Here is a 21,249-nt window from a genome sequence, read left to right on the forward strand (position 1 = left end):
CTTTGTTAACTCTTTGTCTAGTTTTGTCCAAGAGTTCTTCTGTCTTAACCCATGGTGATGGATTGTACACGTGCGCAACCTCATTTTATCCCCAGATTAATCAGAAAGCCATGGAAGGCCACTATACAGTTCCCTAAGGTTGAACTTCATTTAAATAAGTAGCATCTTAATGCATATTTATTTCTGTTCAACTTTATTTAGCAAGTAATTGCTCCATGTGTATTTCTGGAAAAGCAAAAAACTATCTCTGAGCAACTGTATTACTGTAAAAGAATAAACACACACACATGCACACATACATGCATGCTTGCACGCACGCACACGGACACGCACACACACAAACTAGTAGATGTAGAACTTAATGAACTCTATTCAAGCCCAACTATTATGGGCAGGGGCACCATGCCCTCTTACGTCCATCAACTGCAGTCAGCTGCTCGAGCCAAAGGGTGCTATGTAACATACAGCACATAATGACATAACGTTGTGAGGATATTTCTGTTGAGCAAACAGAGCAGAAAGGCACAGAAGTCTAGGAGTGAATGCATGAACTTCGCCCTACATGCACTCACACGCACAAATACAACCTATACCACACAATCATCTGCGCATAAATGCACTCATATGCAGACATGCCGAAACACACTCCCATGCACACTCCCTAGGAAAACGTTTGGTTGCAATCCAGGTTTTTTTTTTTTTTTTTCCTGTGCACATTTTCAACCCAAAATAGAGCATTCTGGCATTTGTGCTAAATTGGAAAGCACACATATTTCAGCTTTAGCAAGGGTGTAATCAAATCTGAGCCCCAGCCACAAATTGCAAATTACAAAGCTGGTACTGATTGTTCCCTTTTTCTCTGATTGTTAGAAGAAGGTTCTTTGTTATACCCGAGAGGCTTCTTCCCTCAACACAGAACAGCACTTAGCGGTGGGTGTGCCAAAACCTGGGATTTATTCTTGGCCTTTGCTGAAGACATTATCCACGGTATTCTGTGTCATCGCCTAATCCTAAATAATCCAAAGGAGAAACTATAACCTCATGCTTTCATTAACTGGGACTGAAAGTAGGAGTGCAGGCAAAGACAAGCCCACAAACTAATGACAAAAGTCAAGACTGCAATCAATGCGACTTTCACACTGGCCTCACTGCACGCACAACATGGATGCTACATCTTTTCTAAGTGTAATTTCCTGCCTGTTACCTCTGATGCATTACCAAACGTGGTAACACCTTTCAAAAAGTACCAGAATATTACATCTCCTACAGTAAAAATATAATGCATACCTGTATATAAAAAGCAGCGTTTAAATTGACATTAGGACTCTCAATAACGGCGTCCAAAAGCAGGGTACATGTGAGCTTGTTCACAGAGGTATTTTAAAAGCCTTAACATTTGCATCTGCATCATATGCAAGGGTTCTGTGTTTGTATACACACTCATGTAATGTTTATTCGGTGTGCTGAGTCACACCAATTTGCACGTAACAGTCAGGCCAGTATGGAAGCCACACTGATTATGTTTGATTTCAAACTTATGTATTTGTGTATTCCTCTTAAGGAATCAAAAGGTAATCCTCACTGACAGTCTGCAAAGAGCAATAATGCACACAGTAGTACAACAAAGAACAGGTTTCTGACCCTGCCAGATGCCTTTGACAGCTGTACGTTTGGTATTTGTGTTTTCTTGTCAGTTCAGGTTTGAGGAGACTATTCAGAAACATTTTAATGCAAGAAAGCAGTTGTGTAATTAGTCCTGTACCCTGGGTTTAATGTCCCTCTGAAAACAATCTCACCGGCTCTAAATAGCATTCGACTGCTCACAGGGCTGCTTCTCATTGGCTGCCCGCGTATTACAAAAGGCAGCGACTGCGCAACTTAAAATACTTTTTTGAGCTCAGGTCCTAATTTAGATTAATTGCATCAACTCTGGTTATTTCAACTGCGAGCTTTTTTAAAGTACGTGTTGACTCCCCACCAACCCCCACCCCACTGCGCTGCACAATGCGTGTAGAGTTCCCTGAAACCAGCTGTGTAATTTCGGCTGAGGCCAAGAATCGTCCGAGATAATGAAAACCACCTGGCTCCGCGGAGCCGGCGGTACCAGCTCTCTCTCTCTCCGCGCGGCCGCTCCACTCGAGCCTCCGCGCGCCCAGAAACGCGGGGCGCAGGCGCCGAGGGCAGGCGGGAACGCGGAGGGGCCTCGTGGGCGGATGATGTAAAGCTTCGCTGATATGCTCTGGCGCACAGTACCTGGGTGAGGGCAGGACGCAGACGCGCGCTCCATTTGGATCAGCGCTACCACAGACGCGCAGACTGCAGCGCTTGGCTTTTAATGGGGAAAGAGGGCACTCAGAGTATATGCGCTATGCTTGTGCGCACTGGTACCTATTTTCTAAAGCACAGCGTATACCTTCCCAAACATCCGATGTGGTTTCTGGCCTACCGCAGAGAGCAACAAAGCAACCAATAAATACAAGCCTATATTTATAAACTCTGAAGATCAATTATAAATTCCATCTTATCCAACGTATCCAAGAGCAATATGTCACCTGCCTAGTATCTACAATGATCTTAAATCACTTTCGGGAAGCAGTATTTCACTTTGAGGTACACAGTAAATAAAAACCAACTTTGTTTATAACAAAGGGAAAAATGGGAAATTCCTGATGGCCTTTCCCTTTGAGAAAGAAAGACAGAGAGAGAGAGAGAGAGAGGCAGACTTGAACCTTAAACACATATTGTTCTATGATTCACTATTATTACTTATCATTAACTCCTAAAGATGTACAATCACAAATGTACAATTAGGCTGTTCTTAACAGAACATTCTAACGCTGATATAACAAGCACTCCTCGCAATCCCTTCAGAGTCATAACAACACTTCTGTGAACAGTAACATTTTAAAAAGGTACAGAGAGGACATTTTCGAATGCACAGTTTACCTCCGATAAAGAGAAAGCCTGTACTTTGCACAGCCTGGGAAAAAACTAAATGCTAATAAAATCCTGCTTGGTGTGTGGGCCAAAGAATATACTACTCAACCATACTGTTGTGTTTTGTCGGGAGAAAGGCAGACAATCCGGATGTTTTATGTGGCCTTTTAATCATTTAATCTTAGACCCTCCATACATTGACAGCTCTGTGGAGGTTTTCATGGAAAGTCCCACCTTTTCAATTTTGCAGAGGCAACAATCACGCTAAAATACAAGCCTTCTGACTGCCCTTACAATTACATGTCTGATTAAAGCAATAAAACCAATAAAATGTTGAGGCCCAGCATTGATGTATGCAGCTCTTGCAAGGATGCAGCAATATACAGAGGGCTTAATGTTGAATTCTGTGTCCTATTCTTACAGGTAAGCTTTTAATCTCTTATTAGCATCTGTGCCAGTGACCGGTGAGTTACATACTGCAAGCATTCTCTGTTGGAATTAGGGTGCACTTTTATAATGAAAGGCACATGAGAAAAAAATACATTCATATTGTCTGAGGAGTTGTTGAATATTGGAAACAGTGGATATCATAAACAGCCAAGTGAAAGATATTTTGCATTGAGGCACTACAAATCAATGCAAAATAAATGTCAAATTCAACACAGTTTTAGGCTTCTAGAATAGCATTTTTAGAGCCACGTGGTTCCTTGCACAACCGATACCTGATACTGAAAGAAATGTAATGGCAGATAAGGCACTCAACCATACATTGAGATAATACTAAGCAATCAACTTTGTACAGACCTCAAACGACAGGAAATGCATGGGCTACTATAAAAGTTTGACAGTAGGCACCGATGCGATGATAATGGTAGCCAATATCCTACCTGGCGTAGTTGTTACGTGGTGGGATGAACTCCTGGAAGAACTGGAACTGGTAGAGATAGAGCACAATCAGGTGTCCCGCGCTGAAGATGGCCATCAGCACGCACAGGCAGCTGAAGATGAGGGGGTCGAACGTCCGGCAGAAAGACCACCAGGTGCCGAGGCCCAGAAAGACGAAGAAGTACACCGCGGACGTCAGGGAGGGCAGCATGATCCCTGAAACAGTCCGAACGGCGGAAACAAGGCACTAAAGGCACTGCCGGAGAAGCACCGCACAGGAAACAATATCCTGAATAAACAAAGTGAATAATAGAATTTGTAATGACCGTTGTTCAAGATTTTCTATTATTATCATTAATGTATCAAAGTAGAAAAACAAGCTTTTATGCCTGGTGTAAATGTAAGTGCTTAAGTCCATAGATACTGTACTAGAAATATTGTAGAGAAATTCTACAATGTTTCTCTCCACATGAGCTTTACAGTATTTATTTTTCAAACTAATCTGGGGTAAAAAGCCAGGGTCATTTTATAGTTTTCAAACTATGGAATTACTTTCAGGAACACCCACCTGTCAAGCCTAGCAATATGGTTACAACCACTTTTCCGGCTGTGGTAATGAGATCACCAATGATTTCCTTGACTTTGGATGCCACGCCGGCAATCTGGCGGAGAACCTTCATCTTAGTGCTTTCCTCCTGCTCCTCCTCCTCAAACTCCCCCTCTGGGGCACTGCAGTTGTCTTCTGCCTCAGAGTCCTCCTCAAACAGCATGTCATCATCCACCTCCAGCTCCCCCACCTCCTCATTCTCTTCCTGGGATGGGGGGAGGAGGGGGGGGGGGTGTTAGACACACAAATTACATCACAACCTGCTGCGATGACCAAGCCAAGTTGCACATTTGCACAGTTCCGGAATCAGCACACAGTTTACAGTCACATAAAGCATGCATTCCTTTGTTCAGTTGGAAGGGGCTAGTTCTGTGTGTGTGTGTGTATGTGTGTATGCATGTGCGTGTGTGTGTGCAGAGTTCATTTCCACTTCTGTTGGAATATCTCCATACAAGATATTTGGCAAATGAAGAATAGGCAGTTTGACAATACTGGGTCCATGTGGGGAAAAAAAACCATTTACACTCTTCACTGTGGTTTAGGTAATATGTCACTGTTTAACTTAAAACCCACTTTTCAGAGCTACTTTTCTTGTATAACTTGTTTGAGTTTTGGAACATGCACCAGCTTATACTAGGAATCCTAGAAATCCTATTCATGAGTCAGCTTTCTTGTGCCCTAATTTCTGAGAAAGCTTGACCGAATAACTTAGTAGAAAACTATGAAGCATTGAAGACCAAATATTTTTCTACTTTTGTGACCAAAACAGCATGCATAAGTCAAACCATATTTAAATCCAAATAAAAGAAAATGATTCATTCACATCTCGTAATTACAAAAAACTCAAAAAACTATGGCAACAGCCACCTGTGGCACCATAAGTAAAAATACTTAGTGTAAAGCACAAAGTTGTAATATTATAATAGCAATAGCAGATGTGAGGTCACTCAATGTCAAACCAAAAGTGTAACCAAATCGACCAAGGAGCAGAAAATTGGCTGACATCAGAGTGTAACTGTCCTTCCAATTTGCGTAATGAAAGAAAAATGTATTCCAGAACTGTGAAAATGATCAACGTCCAATGATAATTATTAGCAGAGACAATACCATAAGCGGGTAACACTTTTTCCTTCCAAGCTATTCAAGCAATGTTTTGTGCACATAACTATAATAACCTTTCTTGCAAACAGCTCCAGAAGCCATGAAGCTGTGCCATCTCATTTAGAGCATGTTAAAATGTTAAAAATAGACCCAACTTCAAGGAGATGAAATTATTTGTGAGTGTATGAGTATTAGTACATCATGAGCCATGAGTATATCAGAAAAAACTATTAAGACACTTCAGAAGTAAGGGGGAAATTAATATTAAATAAATGAAGAAAAATGTTAGGTCTCTATCTTTTTTTAAACAGAAGGGACATCAATAAATAAACAATAAAAATACCCCTCTAAATTAAATCTTAAAACAAAAGGTTTGGCTGGAGCTTAAAAGCAAGCTGATTTGATAAGAAATGTAGTCACATCCAATTAAGAAACATGACAGCAATTGCAAAGGTGTATAATCCTGATAGGTAGCTACTGTTATTCTATCAATCTATATGCTTTATTTGTAATGGCAACAACAATTCAAAAATACATTAAAAGCTCCACTGAGGATGAAATTCTAAATATTCATAAATTTGGTATCGATACAATTAAAACCATCCACTGTGAGAAAATCACTCTGCTGGTTCTCCTTCTGAAACATGTCTAAAAGAGAACAAAATCCCCCCCCATCTCAGTTTCAACTTCAACTAGTATGCTCCAGGCAACTTTATATGGGACATCAATGACAAAACTAGAATAATAAGAACAATCAGCTGTTTATTTGTAGGGACCTAAACATTCAAAAACAATAACGCTGCTTTGTAGACCTACGCTATGTTTTTCATACCACCACAACGAATAGGAGCTCTGTGCAACAGCTTCCCAGCTTATCTTTAAATGCTTGGTTATAAAAAATGAACCACAGAGATGAAAAATATAGTCTCGTAATCTGTTTAATATCAGTTACCGTGAATCTTAATTGATCAAACGCGATTTGGTTGGCGAGGCAGAGTTTATTTAAACTTTGGCAACTGCTTCCAGTAACGCAGCTGGGTTAAGATTCTGCAAAATAAACACGAGGGCTTTTGGCTCACATTAGGATCAGGTTCCACCTTGTCTCTTGCCTTCACAAACAAGTCCCTTCATGGGGGGGGAGAGAGGAGGGGGGCGCTGAACGATGGATACAAGTTTCATGCCGTTTGACAAGCTAAAATAAAACCAAAACTTTTCAAGGGAGTAGCATTCATGGGCATGAATAAACATGAGGAACGAGCTGTCAAATTAATATGCATGACATATTTGCTTGGGTTAGCAGCTGAACATTCAGCAAATTGTGTTTTATGTCCACATGCAAATGACAACACCGAGTTACTGGGTTCAATATATGTATTGAAAAATAGCATAACATGACAAATAAATCAGTCCTCGTTATTCTAGAATTGACATCCTTAACTGTGACTCAGGCATAGATTCCAAACTTAAAACAAACCCACTGTTTTCATAGTTGTTCACCCATGCACACTTGTTGAGAACAATTAGGCAATAGTTTCTAAGGGCTCTTTATACAGCTTATTACAACAATAGGAGTACCCATGGAGAGCTGATGCATTAAGATATCAAATCAGAGTAGGCATCCATTTTCTCATAATTTCTTTTTATACATTGTTATGTAACAAGGCTGTTATGAAATTCATTCAACCTGCCTTTCATTATTTGAACGAAACAAATGTGTGCTTCATGAAAAGGCATACTGTAGGACAAGCTCTACAAAAAGCTTTCTTTGGGTTTTTAGACAATTAGCAGTTCATTTACTGCATCCTTCTCCATTCTTCATTTGCTTGTATATGATGTCACGGACCCCGTGCAATTAATCATAATGTTTAGCACTCACCGAATACATAAAGAAATATGGAAAAAAATAATATTATGTCAAGCTTATTTCTTTCAGTCGAGATTTGAAACATCTTTCTGTTATCCTGAAAGCAAAGTTCTTAAATGACCCACAAGAGGATTTGGTACAGTATTTGTCATTTGTCATTTTTATTGTTTTCCTTGCTATGAATTTGAAAAAAAACAAAAAAAAAACATGGATAAATCAGGGTGTTATAAAATTAACAGCTTGATTAAGTAGTCCTTTATTCTTTGGTTGAAACTATTTTTTCCAGTTCTCAATCACATCTGACTAATGTATGATTCAGTGTTAGGAGCACTATGATCAAACTAAATGTACTTACTTACTAACACAAACTAAAACTGGATGTAATACCTAAGTCAGCAAACTTTATTTTTTAACCCAAAGAAAGTTACACACTAATTATATTTTACAAAACCAGTATCAACTTCATGTACTTGTCTTTTGGCATGGCATAAATATGAATATGGTTAGGTTTCATGTTTGGTTGATGATTGAGCTGTCCGAGGTGCTGAAAGCCAATGTTTTGAGACTGACGATGACGACTTTTAATTGGAATGGAACGTTAAACGTGTTCAGTCGCTATGTCTGAATTTCCGCCATGAGGAGCAAAGCATGCATTCTGTTCAAACGATGAGTGGTGCTGGTGTAAACAAGCGTGTTTTGTGAGATATTGTGGGCACGGTACCTGCTATGGAAAGTTCCCTTTCAGACACACAAAGCCACTGTCATCTCTTTAGACAGGAATGCTTCTCACTGTATTTTTAGGTACAGTATAGCTCCTCCCAGACTTGTATAACTGAGCAGCGCAGGTATCTTTTTTTTTTTAGGTAAATATGAATGTGTCATGTACATCATCTAATGGAATGAATAAGCCATTATTTATTCTTAAAATAAAATAAAATGAAATAACCAAAGTGTCCCCATTTAATCTGTAACAAGTTCCCATGTATATAATCTCTGAGCATACTTTGCTTGTATGTCATCTGTAGATTTCATGCTAAGCTTCAACAAAGTCCTATTCTCCCTTTAAACAAAGATTTTCATTAACTGCCAGTGCAGGGATTATCTGTACAGTAGCACTGAAGATCTGCCAATGAGCCCAACAGTATAAATGCACAGAAAGCACTCTGACAAACAAAAGCATCCTCTGACTCAAAGGTTGCATTTCCTCACTGATACACTGGAGGAATATGTCAGCATCGGAGGAATTTCACCCACTGCAAATCCCGGATATTTGCTGTTATTCAAGAGGAGCACATTATGGCAAGGCACCAATCTCTCTAATTGATACAGTACGCTGGGCATTGATACGGTACGTCTGATGTGGTCACTCAAATTCCTGGCTTGGAGGCACTGGCGGGGGAGTGTGTTTCTAATCAGTGCTGAGTCATGAAGCGACAGAGGACTGCTAGAGACGGGGGCCACATTCCAACTCATTACCACTCCTAAATGGCCTGCACATTTGGAGGGAACATGTCCCCAGTCCATTTTTATTGAGAGAGAGAGAGAGAAACCAAGATAGACTTGAGAGAGACCGAGATAAACTTAGAAAAGCAGAGACAAAGAAAGAGCGAGTGAGAGTGAGAGAGAGAGAGAGAGAGAATGAAAAAAAGAGAGAAAGAGAGAGAGAGAGAATGAAAGAAAGAGAGAGAGAGAGAGAATGAAAGAAAGAGAGAGAGAGAGAGAGAGAGAGAGAATGAAAGAAAGAGAGAGAGAGAGAGAGAGAGAATGAAAGAAAGAGAGAGAGAGAGAGAGAGAATGAAAGAAAGAGAAAGAGAGAGAGAGAGAATGAAAGAAAGAGAGAGAGAGAGAGAGAGAGAGAGAGAGAATGAAAGAAAGAGAGAGAGAGCGATAGAGCAGGCGGACATGGCACCGTGCCCACGGCAGGGCTGCGACGTGAGCGGCTAAGCGAAGCGGAGAGGTAGGAGCGGAGCTCCGGAACCTTCGGCGCAGCCGGCACCTAAAACACAACAAGCCTAACGCGAGACAGATGTGCGGTCGGCAGCGCTGGAACACGGACGCAGTTCTAATCCCAGCGTAACCGCAGAGGAAGCGCTGGCGCATCGCAGAGCAGCGCAAACAACGGATGAAGACCGATGTTGCAGAGACGGACGGAACTCTCTCAGGTCTATGCGGGACTCCGCTCAACTTAATTGCTGCGCATGAAGCACAACTGAAATTGCTTTGTGTTGCTTTTCTGTGGCTTCCTGGAGAACAACGTTCAAGAACAGCTGCTAAAAGAACAGGAGGAGTGATTATAATTTTTAAAAAACTGTTAACAATTTATTTTCTGAAAAGAACATCAATATGAAAGCTAATTCAGGCAAGGACACAGATTTAACAGCAAAACAACATATTATTACTTCATTAATAATAGTAATTGGAGCATTTCAAAGGGTGATTGAAACCACTGAGTTTCTTCACACCCCATAAATGTGGTGCCCTTTTCACGGTGCCTTCTGGCACATCTAAATCGAGTCACTCAACTGGCACCACCGCAACCTGGCAGACATAATGTAATCACGGTGTGATTTTACGCATAAATATCCCAGTAACTGAAAAACTAACTCATCGAAAGAAAGCACAACATATGGCTAGAGGGGGTGGGGGGAAGAGGCAGCGTACGCTGCCAGGTCAAATACCAATTGTGAAAGTCAGCAGAAAAATAAAAACAGAAAAGAAAGGCTTCATCATGGCCACTGAAACTCACAGAGCATGCCTCGTCCGTACATAAATGCTACTGACCCACAGCGGAGCGGGTCCTGTATATAATTCGCTGGGCTGTACCGAACTGGGCGAGGGAGGGGAACCGTGAAATGAGCAGATCGGGGAGGAATAAGAACCAGATCAATCACAGTCTTGTTGGAAAAGGGCCAATGGCTGGATTGGGTAGGACTGAGCTGAGTTATGGTGTGGGGTCTTGGTTGTTTTGGGGAAGGGGTTGTAGTGGTTCTTACCGGCGGTTCTGGCAATTATGTTAGAAAGGCTGCAAAATGGGCAATGGTGCCACCGAGGCCTCCAGCCAAGATCAGAGCAAAGTGACTATCAAAATTTATCCCTTTCTGCAAGCAAGCTGAGAAGAACAGAACATTCTTATTCTGAGGGGGAACACCGCACACCTTTTAACATTTATTTTCAGTGGAAATGCACTTTTTTCTTTCATTTGTGTCCAATAAAGCTTTATAACACGGTTTCCTCAGCAATTCCATATTATATTACAGCTCTCCACAGTAATTCTTTATAATGATATCATAAATAATGTGCGATGCGATTACAAATAAGGGCCAAATAAGGATGTACTCATTTCAACAGGGATTACATGGTTTAATGGCATAAAGTAATCACACGTAAACTTTTGTTGTTAACTGATCTCTGACCTCTATACATTTGAACTGGAGGCATTATTAAAACATTCTTGGTATTATTTCACCTATTGAACACACAATGAATTTTGAGATTCACTGCACAACAACTCAATCAATTTAATGGAGAATGAAACGGTGTGGAATACACTCCAAGCGCTCAGAAGAGGCCAGTGACAGCCAAATAGGCCTGAGATAACCTTTCAATTGCACGAAACCCATCCAAGGGTTAATCAGTGCACACCAGTGAAGAGGTGAACCTTCAAGACTTCCATCTGCTAAAAATCCATTGCGATTCACATTCAGGTGGAACCTACATGCCTGCTTGGCCATTCCAAGAAAACTCTGCCTGGAACAAAGCTGTGCACCTTCAGCAGCACCAAGCAAAGACAACGTAGTACAGTTTTCTGTGGGCTGGTTGTGCTTATCCGCACATCCACTGAATCATAGTCCATCATATTCTCAGCTCTCTGCTCTCAGCCCAACTTTTCCAGCACTAAAAAACCACCCCTGAGATGCAAAAGCCAAGTTTTACAACGATACCAACCCGGATGCATTGTTTACAAAATCTTCCAAGCAGCTACGAATAAAACGTAAATTCCCTCGCGAGGAAGGAGGTGGGCACACCATTGGTCCCAGAGCAGGGGACCCTACTGAGCATGGGAGGCTTCCAGGTTACAGTACACACAACTTTGACATCGGGAAAGCAACAGTGAATTGTGATCTTAGATTATTGCACATACAAATGCCTGCTCGCTGGTATTCATCCAGACAGTAATGTGTTCCACTTATTTCACTCCCTGGAGCTACGGAGCGCAATTTATCATCAAAAGGACGACACCTGGGAAAGAACAGTCCCTTTTCCAGAAAAGGGGAAGGCAAAACACTTAGGTCTTGTCATAAAACCCACTGGGGACCGAGCATACCAGGAAGAATGTGAAATCACATTTCCTGCAGGAATACAGAGCAAAGGATATGAAGGTGTGATTCCCACTGAGCTGCAAACACTGCCCAAAAACACGGAAGATGCTGATGTCATGCAGTACCCGAGCCAATGGCAATCAAGGCTGGGTTCATTTTTATATCAGGGGCAGCTGGGCAGTGTAGTTGTACCTGGGGACGGGGTGCAGGGGAAGGGGGCGCACGGCTCACCTGGTCGCCGGTTTCAAAGTCGCAGTTGAACTGTGCAGTCTCCTCAGTGAGCGGCTTCTCCGCCGGGCTGCGACACAGAAGCCATGTGACCAGCCCGGCCACAAACATGCCGATGTCTGGAATGAACACCCTGATGCCGTTGCCCGGGTCCGCTCCTATCACACTGGAGAAAGAGTGACATGCACGGTCAGACACACAGACATGTCAAAAAAAACATTTCATGATTTTTTCTATTTTTCTCTGACCTGCAGAGGAGGCCAAAAGGTTTGAAAAATACGGTCTCACAAACACTCTTAGCCATTTATAATTGTTTGTCATTCGTTTACATGGTGCATTTTTGTGTATTAAAGTTCGACAAACAATGCTTCACCTTATTGGCTTCTGAACCTCATATAAACATAGAGAAAGGACATTCCATAAAAAACACTCATTGATGTATCTAAATTTACTCAAAATGAGTTAACAAAAATGTTTCTACATAAAAACTATGAATAAGATGAAATAATATGAGCAGTATGGTTTTCTAAACTTTTGTAAATGATTTTAAAAACATTATCATGCAACCATGTCAAGCATGTGCAATATATAGGAGTAAAGGTGTAGATGACAATGATTGTTTATGTACTAGCCTATACTGTTTAAAATATATCATATATCCTTTTTTAAGTCTTTCCATGCAGTCTAATGAAGTTGGCCACTGAAACTAATGAGTGAATATTCTCATTTCAAATAAACCCACTGAAATTTGAGAACAAAAATGATAAGGTAGAATGTTTACAAGTTCTTTTAATAGTGTGGTGAACTGTGGACCCAAGAGACAGAAACACTCAAAAATATTTCTGTTCCGCAATAGAGACAAAGACAGGAGAATGCCGATGTCCTCTGCACCGCTCCTGGTCCGTCTGGTTTTCATTTCCTTGCTTTGTGAGGCACAGGCTTTTGAAACCTACCCAACCTCAGTCCCCCACTTTACAAACGGTTTCAGTGGAAATTAAAACAATCAATTCCCAGAATATCCTTTAAAGTCTTAAAAATAAAATCTGATGAGGCTCTGAGAAGCTTGTTTCTCCCAAGAGATGTGAAGAAATGTACTTGGCACAATTCAAAATTCACAACAAGTACAAAATAAAATGAATATGAATTTGATGATCACAATTTACCTGGGACAGCAAAACATCATGGTCAACCTCACCATAAACTACTGTAATTTCAGGACAGAACTGTTTTTTTGTCAGGGCGCGGGCAGAGAAAGATGTGTTAAAGTAGATTATTTTAGGTCTATGAGGGAAGAGACAAAATATCCACGATTATCAAGCTTGGCAAGGTAAAGCAGTAGTTGCAGTTTCTTTTCTATTATCGAAGTAAACGGGCCCATATTGTGACTGTTTACAAATCACAAAGGTTGTGAAACATTGGTTGCATCAGATTTGAATTACTGTTTGGATATACAAGTTAATTCCAACCGGATACCTCGATTCAACACAGAAAAACAACAACAGGAGACGCAAATATCTTTGCTTTGAAGCAAGCGATATTTGCATCATAAAATGTTACGAGCAGTAGGCTTTGCTAGTTAACCTGCTAGAAAGACACAAGCAAGCATGCTGATTGGCCTACATCACACCAGCCCTTTGTAATGAGGACTCTCTGTATCTTCATGGTTTACACTATTGGTTAAAAGACCCTTTTATCTCAGAAACCCCATAAATACTAAAACTATGAGCTGGCACGAAACAACCATCCAGATGGCATTAATATGCACAGAAGAAGCTAATCCTAGGGGATAAGCAACCCTCTTTCTCTGAACACTGAACAATGAATTAGGAGGGGGTTACAATTCATGATGAAAATGAAGCTGTTTAATACTTCAGATTTATTAAACAGACCAATAAGGCTATTCTAAATCAGCCTTGGGTTGGAACAAATGATAAGTGTGCATTTTCTTACTTCGCTTTTTTAACTCTGTACCTTATACAAAAACCAAAAATAATATGCTTTTTTCATTGTTACATAATAAGTAGAACCTTTCTGTTGAATTTAGGTTCACTGTAAAGCAAACAAATGTTGGCGATATAGATTTAGAACTTGGTACTATTTAGTAACCTGAATCACCCAAAAGGTGCGCTGAATAGCAACATGCAGGCTGCCAGTGGACACCAGCGTCCAGGAGTTACTGGAAGTCTCACAGAAAGCTGGAGAGCCTATCAATGGGGCCAAAGAGAAGGCTGCGGCTTCCCATCCCTCCAGGGCACACGGTGGGCCTCCAGCTCAAACACCAGAAAACTGCAGGGAGACAACGTCTTTGGTACAGCCAAGATGAACTCATTCAAACTGAAAAATTTAGAGAGAAAAAAGAACCTTCCAAATAAGCCAAAGATACACGTTTCTGGCACATACACAATGGTCTGCCAGTGTGCGAAAACCAGATACGTGCTAATTTTCCTCACTGAACGCAGCCGCACAGATGGAAGCGTTTGCTGATGCCAGTGGGCGATTTTATCTGCGTGATTAATTTAATCAGTTTGACTTAAGTGGATCAGTTATTGTAGCCAGTTACTGATTATGCAACATGTGGTTTCAAACACTGTTATCTTCAATATCGGGGATGTGTCTGCTGCTACCACTGTAAAGCAACACCCGCCAACGCAAGAAATAAAAAAATGAAGTCCTCTTATTATCACATTATCAATGTGACAATTCTTCAAAAATACACAGAATCCAGATAAAATCATGGCTACAATGTGAAGCATGAACCTGTGCTACTCTTTGATGTATTAAATGATTTCTGGATATAAACCGGTCGGTGGCATGTACAGCAATTGACTGAATCAAAATCCGTGTTTTCACCACCTAACTCAAGTCTTAAGCCGTGCTGAGGTAATTCAACAGATAACTCATTCCAGAATGCTTCTATGCCAAAGACACTGTTTATGTAATGGCCACACTGTGGTGACCTGTACACACAGTGCAGGTCCGAAAATAAAGCAAGCTTGGAGTAGACAACTCTTGCGGCAAGAGTCGTCTACGGCTGGATGGAAAGGAGGAACAGCGGTATGGAACGAGCCTAGAAGAAGGAGGAAACAACCAGCATAAGAGAGTGTTGGGGAGGTGATGGGGAGGGGGAGGACTGGATTCAGGAGTACTGGGCCATGGGAGATAAAAACAAAATAAAATAAAATAAAATAATTCCTCTATTAGAAAAACATTCTTAAATCTTTCAACCTTCTTTAGCACATCTGAACCTACTTAAAGAGAAAATATCCTCATAAGTAGAACTAAGAACACTTAAGGACAGGTAAAGTTATGTGTGTGTGTGTGTGTGTGTATGGGTGTGGGTGCGTGTTTCACGTGTTTGTCTACTGAGCTGACATGTTTTACATTTGTGGAATTAAACATTCCACAAAGTCATGTCAACATAGAAGAAAAGACATGATTGATTCCTTTTAAAATCCACAACATACTATATCCCTCTCTAAATCTTAATTGAAGCCAGTTGGCGAATAAAAAAAATAGATGCGAGGAGGAGCATGCGAATGGCATATCTTTATTTAGGGGAGCGCAGTGAAAAAAAAAGGTTGCATAAATATTTTTTCAACTCCTGTCAAAATGGATTTCTTAGAACTGCCTGAGCGTCTGGCTGCCAAGAAATGGCCTGAAATCTTTCAGCGAGGATGGTCTCTCCCCACTTGTGAACAAACACAGAGCACAGAAACCATCACGGTTATAGCTGCAGTAAGATAATGAATACGCAAACACAAAATACAAAAGGGCTAATTACTGAGGAAAACGCACGCTGTGATCCATCCGGCCGAAGACGTAGAACCCGCTGAGAGCGGCAGAATGTCTGCTGGCCCAAGTCTTAAAAGGCTTAAACGGGAGCGTTGGGTTTATGCTGCGTGAGCAGCAGGTGATCAGCAGCACGCTCAGTGGCGCTCCATGTGTTCAGCAGACTATGTGATGCTAATAAAATAACCATGAGCTGGTGTCTCTCAACAAATCTCTACCGGGGGGACCACACACATGCAAATATATTGTGGTTTATTCAGGGAATTCAAACACAACCAGATGAGAATTCAAGAAGATTTTTTTTTTTTTTTTTTTTTTTTACATCATCTTGCCTTCATTTACAAATGCCAGAAGGCACAGCGCTTCGTTTAATTTTATTTTTGCATTAACATTCCAAAAAGTTCCCACCCGTGTTTTTTCCCCACATCTAGTCACATGTAAATTACCCGTATACTCATTGGCTGGCCAGGATCTGAAGCTGTATCAGCTGCGTCTGATGTGGTAATGCGGAACTAATCTCGTGATATTTCCATCTTAGGACCAACAAGACAATCAATCAATGTCCTCATCCATTAATATCAATGTACAACTGAGTGGTGCAAGGGGTGGAGGCACCACTATAATGTGATGGAGAAACAAATTCTTTCAAGAATCCTCAATTAGGAGAGTAAATTGTTAATGGTTTGGCTTCCGCCTCTCACATAAGCTAAGGAGTTTTTGAACAGTGGAAAAAGGATGTTCAATATGAAAGTTCCCCGACTCAGGAAACCGCAGCTAATATGATGATTTCAAAACTGCCAGATAAAGTACAGTGGTCAATGCAGCAACGGCAGGACTAAAAACAAGCCTGTCAACACAAAACAAGGTGATCATTTTTCAGAGTGACCGCAGAGTGAGAGTTACATGGCAACATCCTCAAGAAACCCGGTCAGGTGACTTGAAAAACGGTGCCGCACCCTCCGAAAAATGTCGAGAGCGATCGGTGCTCGCGCACATCTGGAACGTGTATTCACAGCTGTAATCGGACGGGGTCGTTTCAGCGTAGCCTACTTTTCGCCCCGCGTTTCACAACACCGGATAACACCAGACTGTGAAGGCATGGGGGTGCGGTGGAGTACCAACACTGCTCCAAACTGCAGTGCACAACCCAAAAACCTTTCCCCAAGATTCAGGCATTAAAACTGATGCCAGATTCTGCTGTGTCACGGCTGTGACTAACGTTCTTGTTCTAGAATAAAATGCCTACAGAAAGAAGTTTTTCTAAGACCGTTTCAGACAGATGGGCCCACAACGCTCCAAACCCGTGAGACAAACAGAGTAATGCGACAAAGGGGACGAGAACACAGCAGGGGCCTGTGGAAATTAGAGCAGGGATCTGTTTATTGTAACTCCTTCCTGACACCGCGCAGGACATGGAGATGACTGGTTCATTTGCGTCTGGTGTTTGCTCTACCTCAGCAGGGGCAGGAAGAGAAAGCCGCACTACTGCACACCAGCCAGTCAACAGGTACCGCTTTATTTTTCTTACTGTCTCTTTTGGGAAATCTCATTTCTTCACAAACAAATCTAAAAAAAATAAAATAAAAAGCACTCAAATAAATATTTAGAGTTCTTTCATTAATGTAGATTGAGAAAAAAGACCCCCAAAATAATGAAACAAAATGAATGCCTCTTTTTTATCATTAAATACTAAAAAATAATTTGAAATAATCGTTTGGGTTAAAATAGATGACAGTTCCAGAGCACAATGTCCATCAGAAATTTAACAATCACGTGTAAACTTTGGGTGCCAAAAGAAAGAAACATGAAGTGACCCACACATTTCCATTATGCTTCTATGACTTTAGCCTAAATCCTCCAAAAAGATGTACTGTTCAGGCATTTACACATGAACAAGTGCTCTCTGGGCCTCACCAACACCATTTACTCTCTAATCGCTTGTACAGCCATGGTAGGTTGGCATGATGCCCCCAGCCAGTACAGGGCACCCTCGCCAAGAGCAACACAAGACACAGTGCCACAATTCAGACCTGACATAGCTCTGCCCAAGAGCCACAGCACCTATCGTTTTCTCCCCCTGAGTTTTAATGACCTGGATTTAATCGCTGATTTGAGAAAAAGGTAACAGATATTAATTTTGTGTAACCCCAAGTTAAATAGAAAACACATGTGCAATTAGCATATTAAGTGGCGGTGGAGCTTTCAGAAGTTTGGAATCTTGCATTATGGGACTCGGGGTCACTGGACAGACCTCATTTTGACTGCACTGTGAACTATGAGGCAGCCAGCCATCTGAATTGGCTCATGTGTCGAATTAAAGGCAACTAACGTAAATCTTGTTTGTTTTGCTTAAATTCAGCCAAGTACAACTGGAAGAGAAGCCAGATTCTACATTCATGAAAAAATGCACATGCCGCACAAAGCCAAAAGAGGCAGATAATGACTGAAACAGTAGGTCAAAGCTTCAGGTTTATACAGTTGAGGTTTCAAAAGATATTGACAAAAAGGTCTGGATGTAAATTGTCTGATCTGGCATGCAAGGTCTTGGTATGTCATTCAAGTGGTGAAGGCATCTTCTCTACAGAGACGGGAAATTAATGTGTAAAAATGTACAACATAACCATCAGAATATTTCTGGAAATAATTTATTTCTGTTGGAAGCTGAGGTATTTTCATGACTTAATAGTTTTCATGAGCTCTGATTCAAGAGTGACTTTAAATCTATTCACTGAAAATGATTGCAAACATACAGTACAGGGTATATGAGTTTAAATTTTAACATTTTGGTCATAGTCCCAGACTTGTCAAAGTGAAGACAAAACAGCAGAAAAGAATTATTGTCAATAGTAAAGTAGTAAATATCGATAAATAGGTGAATCTAAATGTTCAACACAGCAAAACAATAGACAATGAAAACAAAGTATAATAAAACTTTCCTTTCAATTCTAGAATAAAAGACGTGCGTTGACTATTTAAGTGGAGCGAAGCCCTCATTAAAAGGATTTTTTTCATTACATATTCCTTGACAACTCACAATGTCACGGTCCATCTTAATTCATATCACAACTGAGGCCAGTGAATCTCAACCGAACTGTGAGAAGACTTTCCACTACTCATAAAAGAGAACAACATAAGTGACATAAAAGACTACCTTCAGATGCAGACTACAGATGCCCGTTAAATTCCCGCAATAATTTAAATACCAAAACATAATTCTTCCTTAGAATCACTACATCCAAGACACATATTTTCCAGAATGAATCATAAAAATGCCTGATGATTAAAATGGAAAAATATTCCCCTGAAACAAGTATTTGGTAAACAGCAGAATATAATTCGTGTATTACAACTTCAACTTTTATTTAAAAAAAAAAAAGTTTTTAAAATGGGTAAACTGTACTTGGGATGTTCATCTTGAAAATGCATAAGTAGCCATCTATTTGCATTTGCGTTACTGTATGTATATGATCAAACCAGTGGCAGACTCTTCATTTTTATGAATTCAACACCACCTTTAAAAAGAGGTGAAAGGGTCTTATTTCAGATACAGGAATTGGTAGTTTTAGACAATATGGCATAGTTGTTCAAAACAATAGAGGAAATGCTGATATGATAAGGAGGAAATAAGTCTGGCCCGCACAAAAGACTGGTTTAACGTGCAAACACAACCAGCAGATCCTGACAATGATCCCAAGTTTATCTTCATGAGAAAGGAAATGAAGGCAGCTATTGTTTCTTTTACACTTGCGACAGAGACCAAGGTCAAATTCTCCCAATTTAGAAAATAAATCATTACTTCTCCCCTTCTTACATCAATAGTAATTTTTTTTTACCTATAGCTCCATCTTGTGATAATCTCCATTTCCAGACATCTATTCTGGGGACACAGTCATAGTTCTCAAGGGAACTGATGTAAAACATGATAAATTATCAGATGCCAAATACGCAGAATGACGAAAGGGAGTTACTAAGATTACTAAGCCCAGAAAAAAAGGAACAAATCAAACGTAGAATGGAAATTCAGCAATGAAGTATGATATATCAAATGCGTTCTTTGGTAAATATCAAAGAAGATGGAAATACAAACTACAGCATATTAAATAAACCTAAGTAACTTTGCCTTTGACTGCAATGAACCCATCTCACTGTTAAGTGACTCTGAATTGAATTAAGATACGTATATGTCAGGGGCAATTACAGAGATCCATCTCTGGATGTTTTGTTCATTTCTTGAATGGATGTAAGAATCCAGTAATACATTATTAAATATACTGTATATGCATACATAGGTACATAGATAATTCATAATGAATACATAATTTAACAAAGACTTTTCAACTTATGTAAACAGTACACCGAGTTTAAATATGTATTTAAACTCAGTGTAATGAAAACAATTTTTCATTTTCAAAACAAATTTTGACAAAAATATGACAGTTTTTATGATCATATAATTCCTTGTTCAAACAAATCTATGGACCTTATTTCTATGAATACATGATATATACGGGGGGCGACATAGCTCAGGAGGTAAGAGTGGTTGTCTGGCAGTCGGAAGGTTGCCGGTTTGATCCCCGCCCTGGGCGTGTCGAAGTGTCCCTGAGCAAGACATCTAACCCCTAACTGCTCTGATGAATGAGAGGCATCAATCGTAAAGCGCTTCGGATAAAAGCGCTATATAAATGCAGTCCATTTACCATTTACTGTATATATATGTTGCTGTCTCTGGAATTTTAGAAATAACTTCAGAAATGTATAAATCCATTTTGCCTTGTGCTTTTCAATGGTGCTTTTGGGAAACCATGCTTGTACATTGCTCTGTGCTGACTGCTATGGGCCAGACGCCTGCATCTATATGAGTCAGGCTGTAGCTGCTGCAGAAAGAGCGTGACCCTGCAGAACCAGGTGAATTACAGGCATCAGTCGGAGATGCCCTGAGGATCAAATCAGGCTGGAATGCGTCACCGACCTGCAGGTGTTGAAAATTACAGTTCAACAGATGGAGAGCTGGATGATACGGCCCTCCGGCGAGACTGACTCATTCACAGCCCGGGCTATCTAGGGTAAGCTCAAATTTCTGTGGTGAAGTTCTTCACACTGTGCATAAGCGCGACGAAACACTCACTGGACCTGCGTGAAGTGGATATTTATGTACCAGCTACACTGACTGTGAGATAAACTCACACGCGTGACAGAATCCAGATGTGACCAACAATCAAGCCATTGTTCAACAGAACAGTATCTCGGAGGTGCCGACACGCTTTGGGGACTTCATTTTAACCCCTGGGGCGGTAGTATTTGCAACATACAGTTTGCTTTGACGTGCCTTATGTCTGTCACAGTTCCCTCCTCCCTCAGACACTTATTTGGAGTCTGTTAGAGTATGTCTGGTCCATTAATAGTGATGCCACACAGAACCTCTGTGGTAAGTAATACACATCACTCAGCAAGCCCCACAGAGCCTGCTGCCAGACAGGGATTCATCAGTGTCAGACCCCAGAGTTCCATGCAATGGATGG

At 40.7% G+C, this 21,249-nt stretch overlaps 1 protein-coding gene across 1 annotated transcript in view; it reads right to left on the reverse strand.

Annotated features, from left to right (window-relative positions):
* LOC118226433 (piezo-type mechanosensitive ion channel component 2-like) overlaps positions 1-21,249 on the reverse strand; it is a 122,302-nt gene that overhangs the window by 45,937 nt on the left and 55,116 nt on the right. The window contains exons 5-7 of the mRNA XM_035416041.1: positions 11,945-12,107; positions 4,391-4,634; positions 3,825-4,038 (exon numbers count right to left, since the gene is read on the reverse strand). Coding sequence (XP_035271932.1) covers positions 3,825-4,038; positions 4,391-4,634; positions 11,945-12,107 — 621 coding nt within the window. The remainder of the gene's footprint in view (positions 1-3,824; positions 4,039-4,390; positions 4,635-11,944; positions 12,108-21,249) is intronic.

The sequence above is a fragment of the Anguilla anguilla genome, chromosome 4 (genome assembly GCF_013347855.1).
Source record: "Anguilla anguilla isolate fAngAng1 chromosome 4, fAngAng1.pri, whole genome shotgun sequence".
Lineage (NCBI taxonomy): Eukaryota > Metazoa > Chordata > Actinopteri > Anguilliformes > Anguillidae > Anguilla > Anguilla anguilla.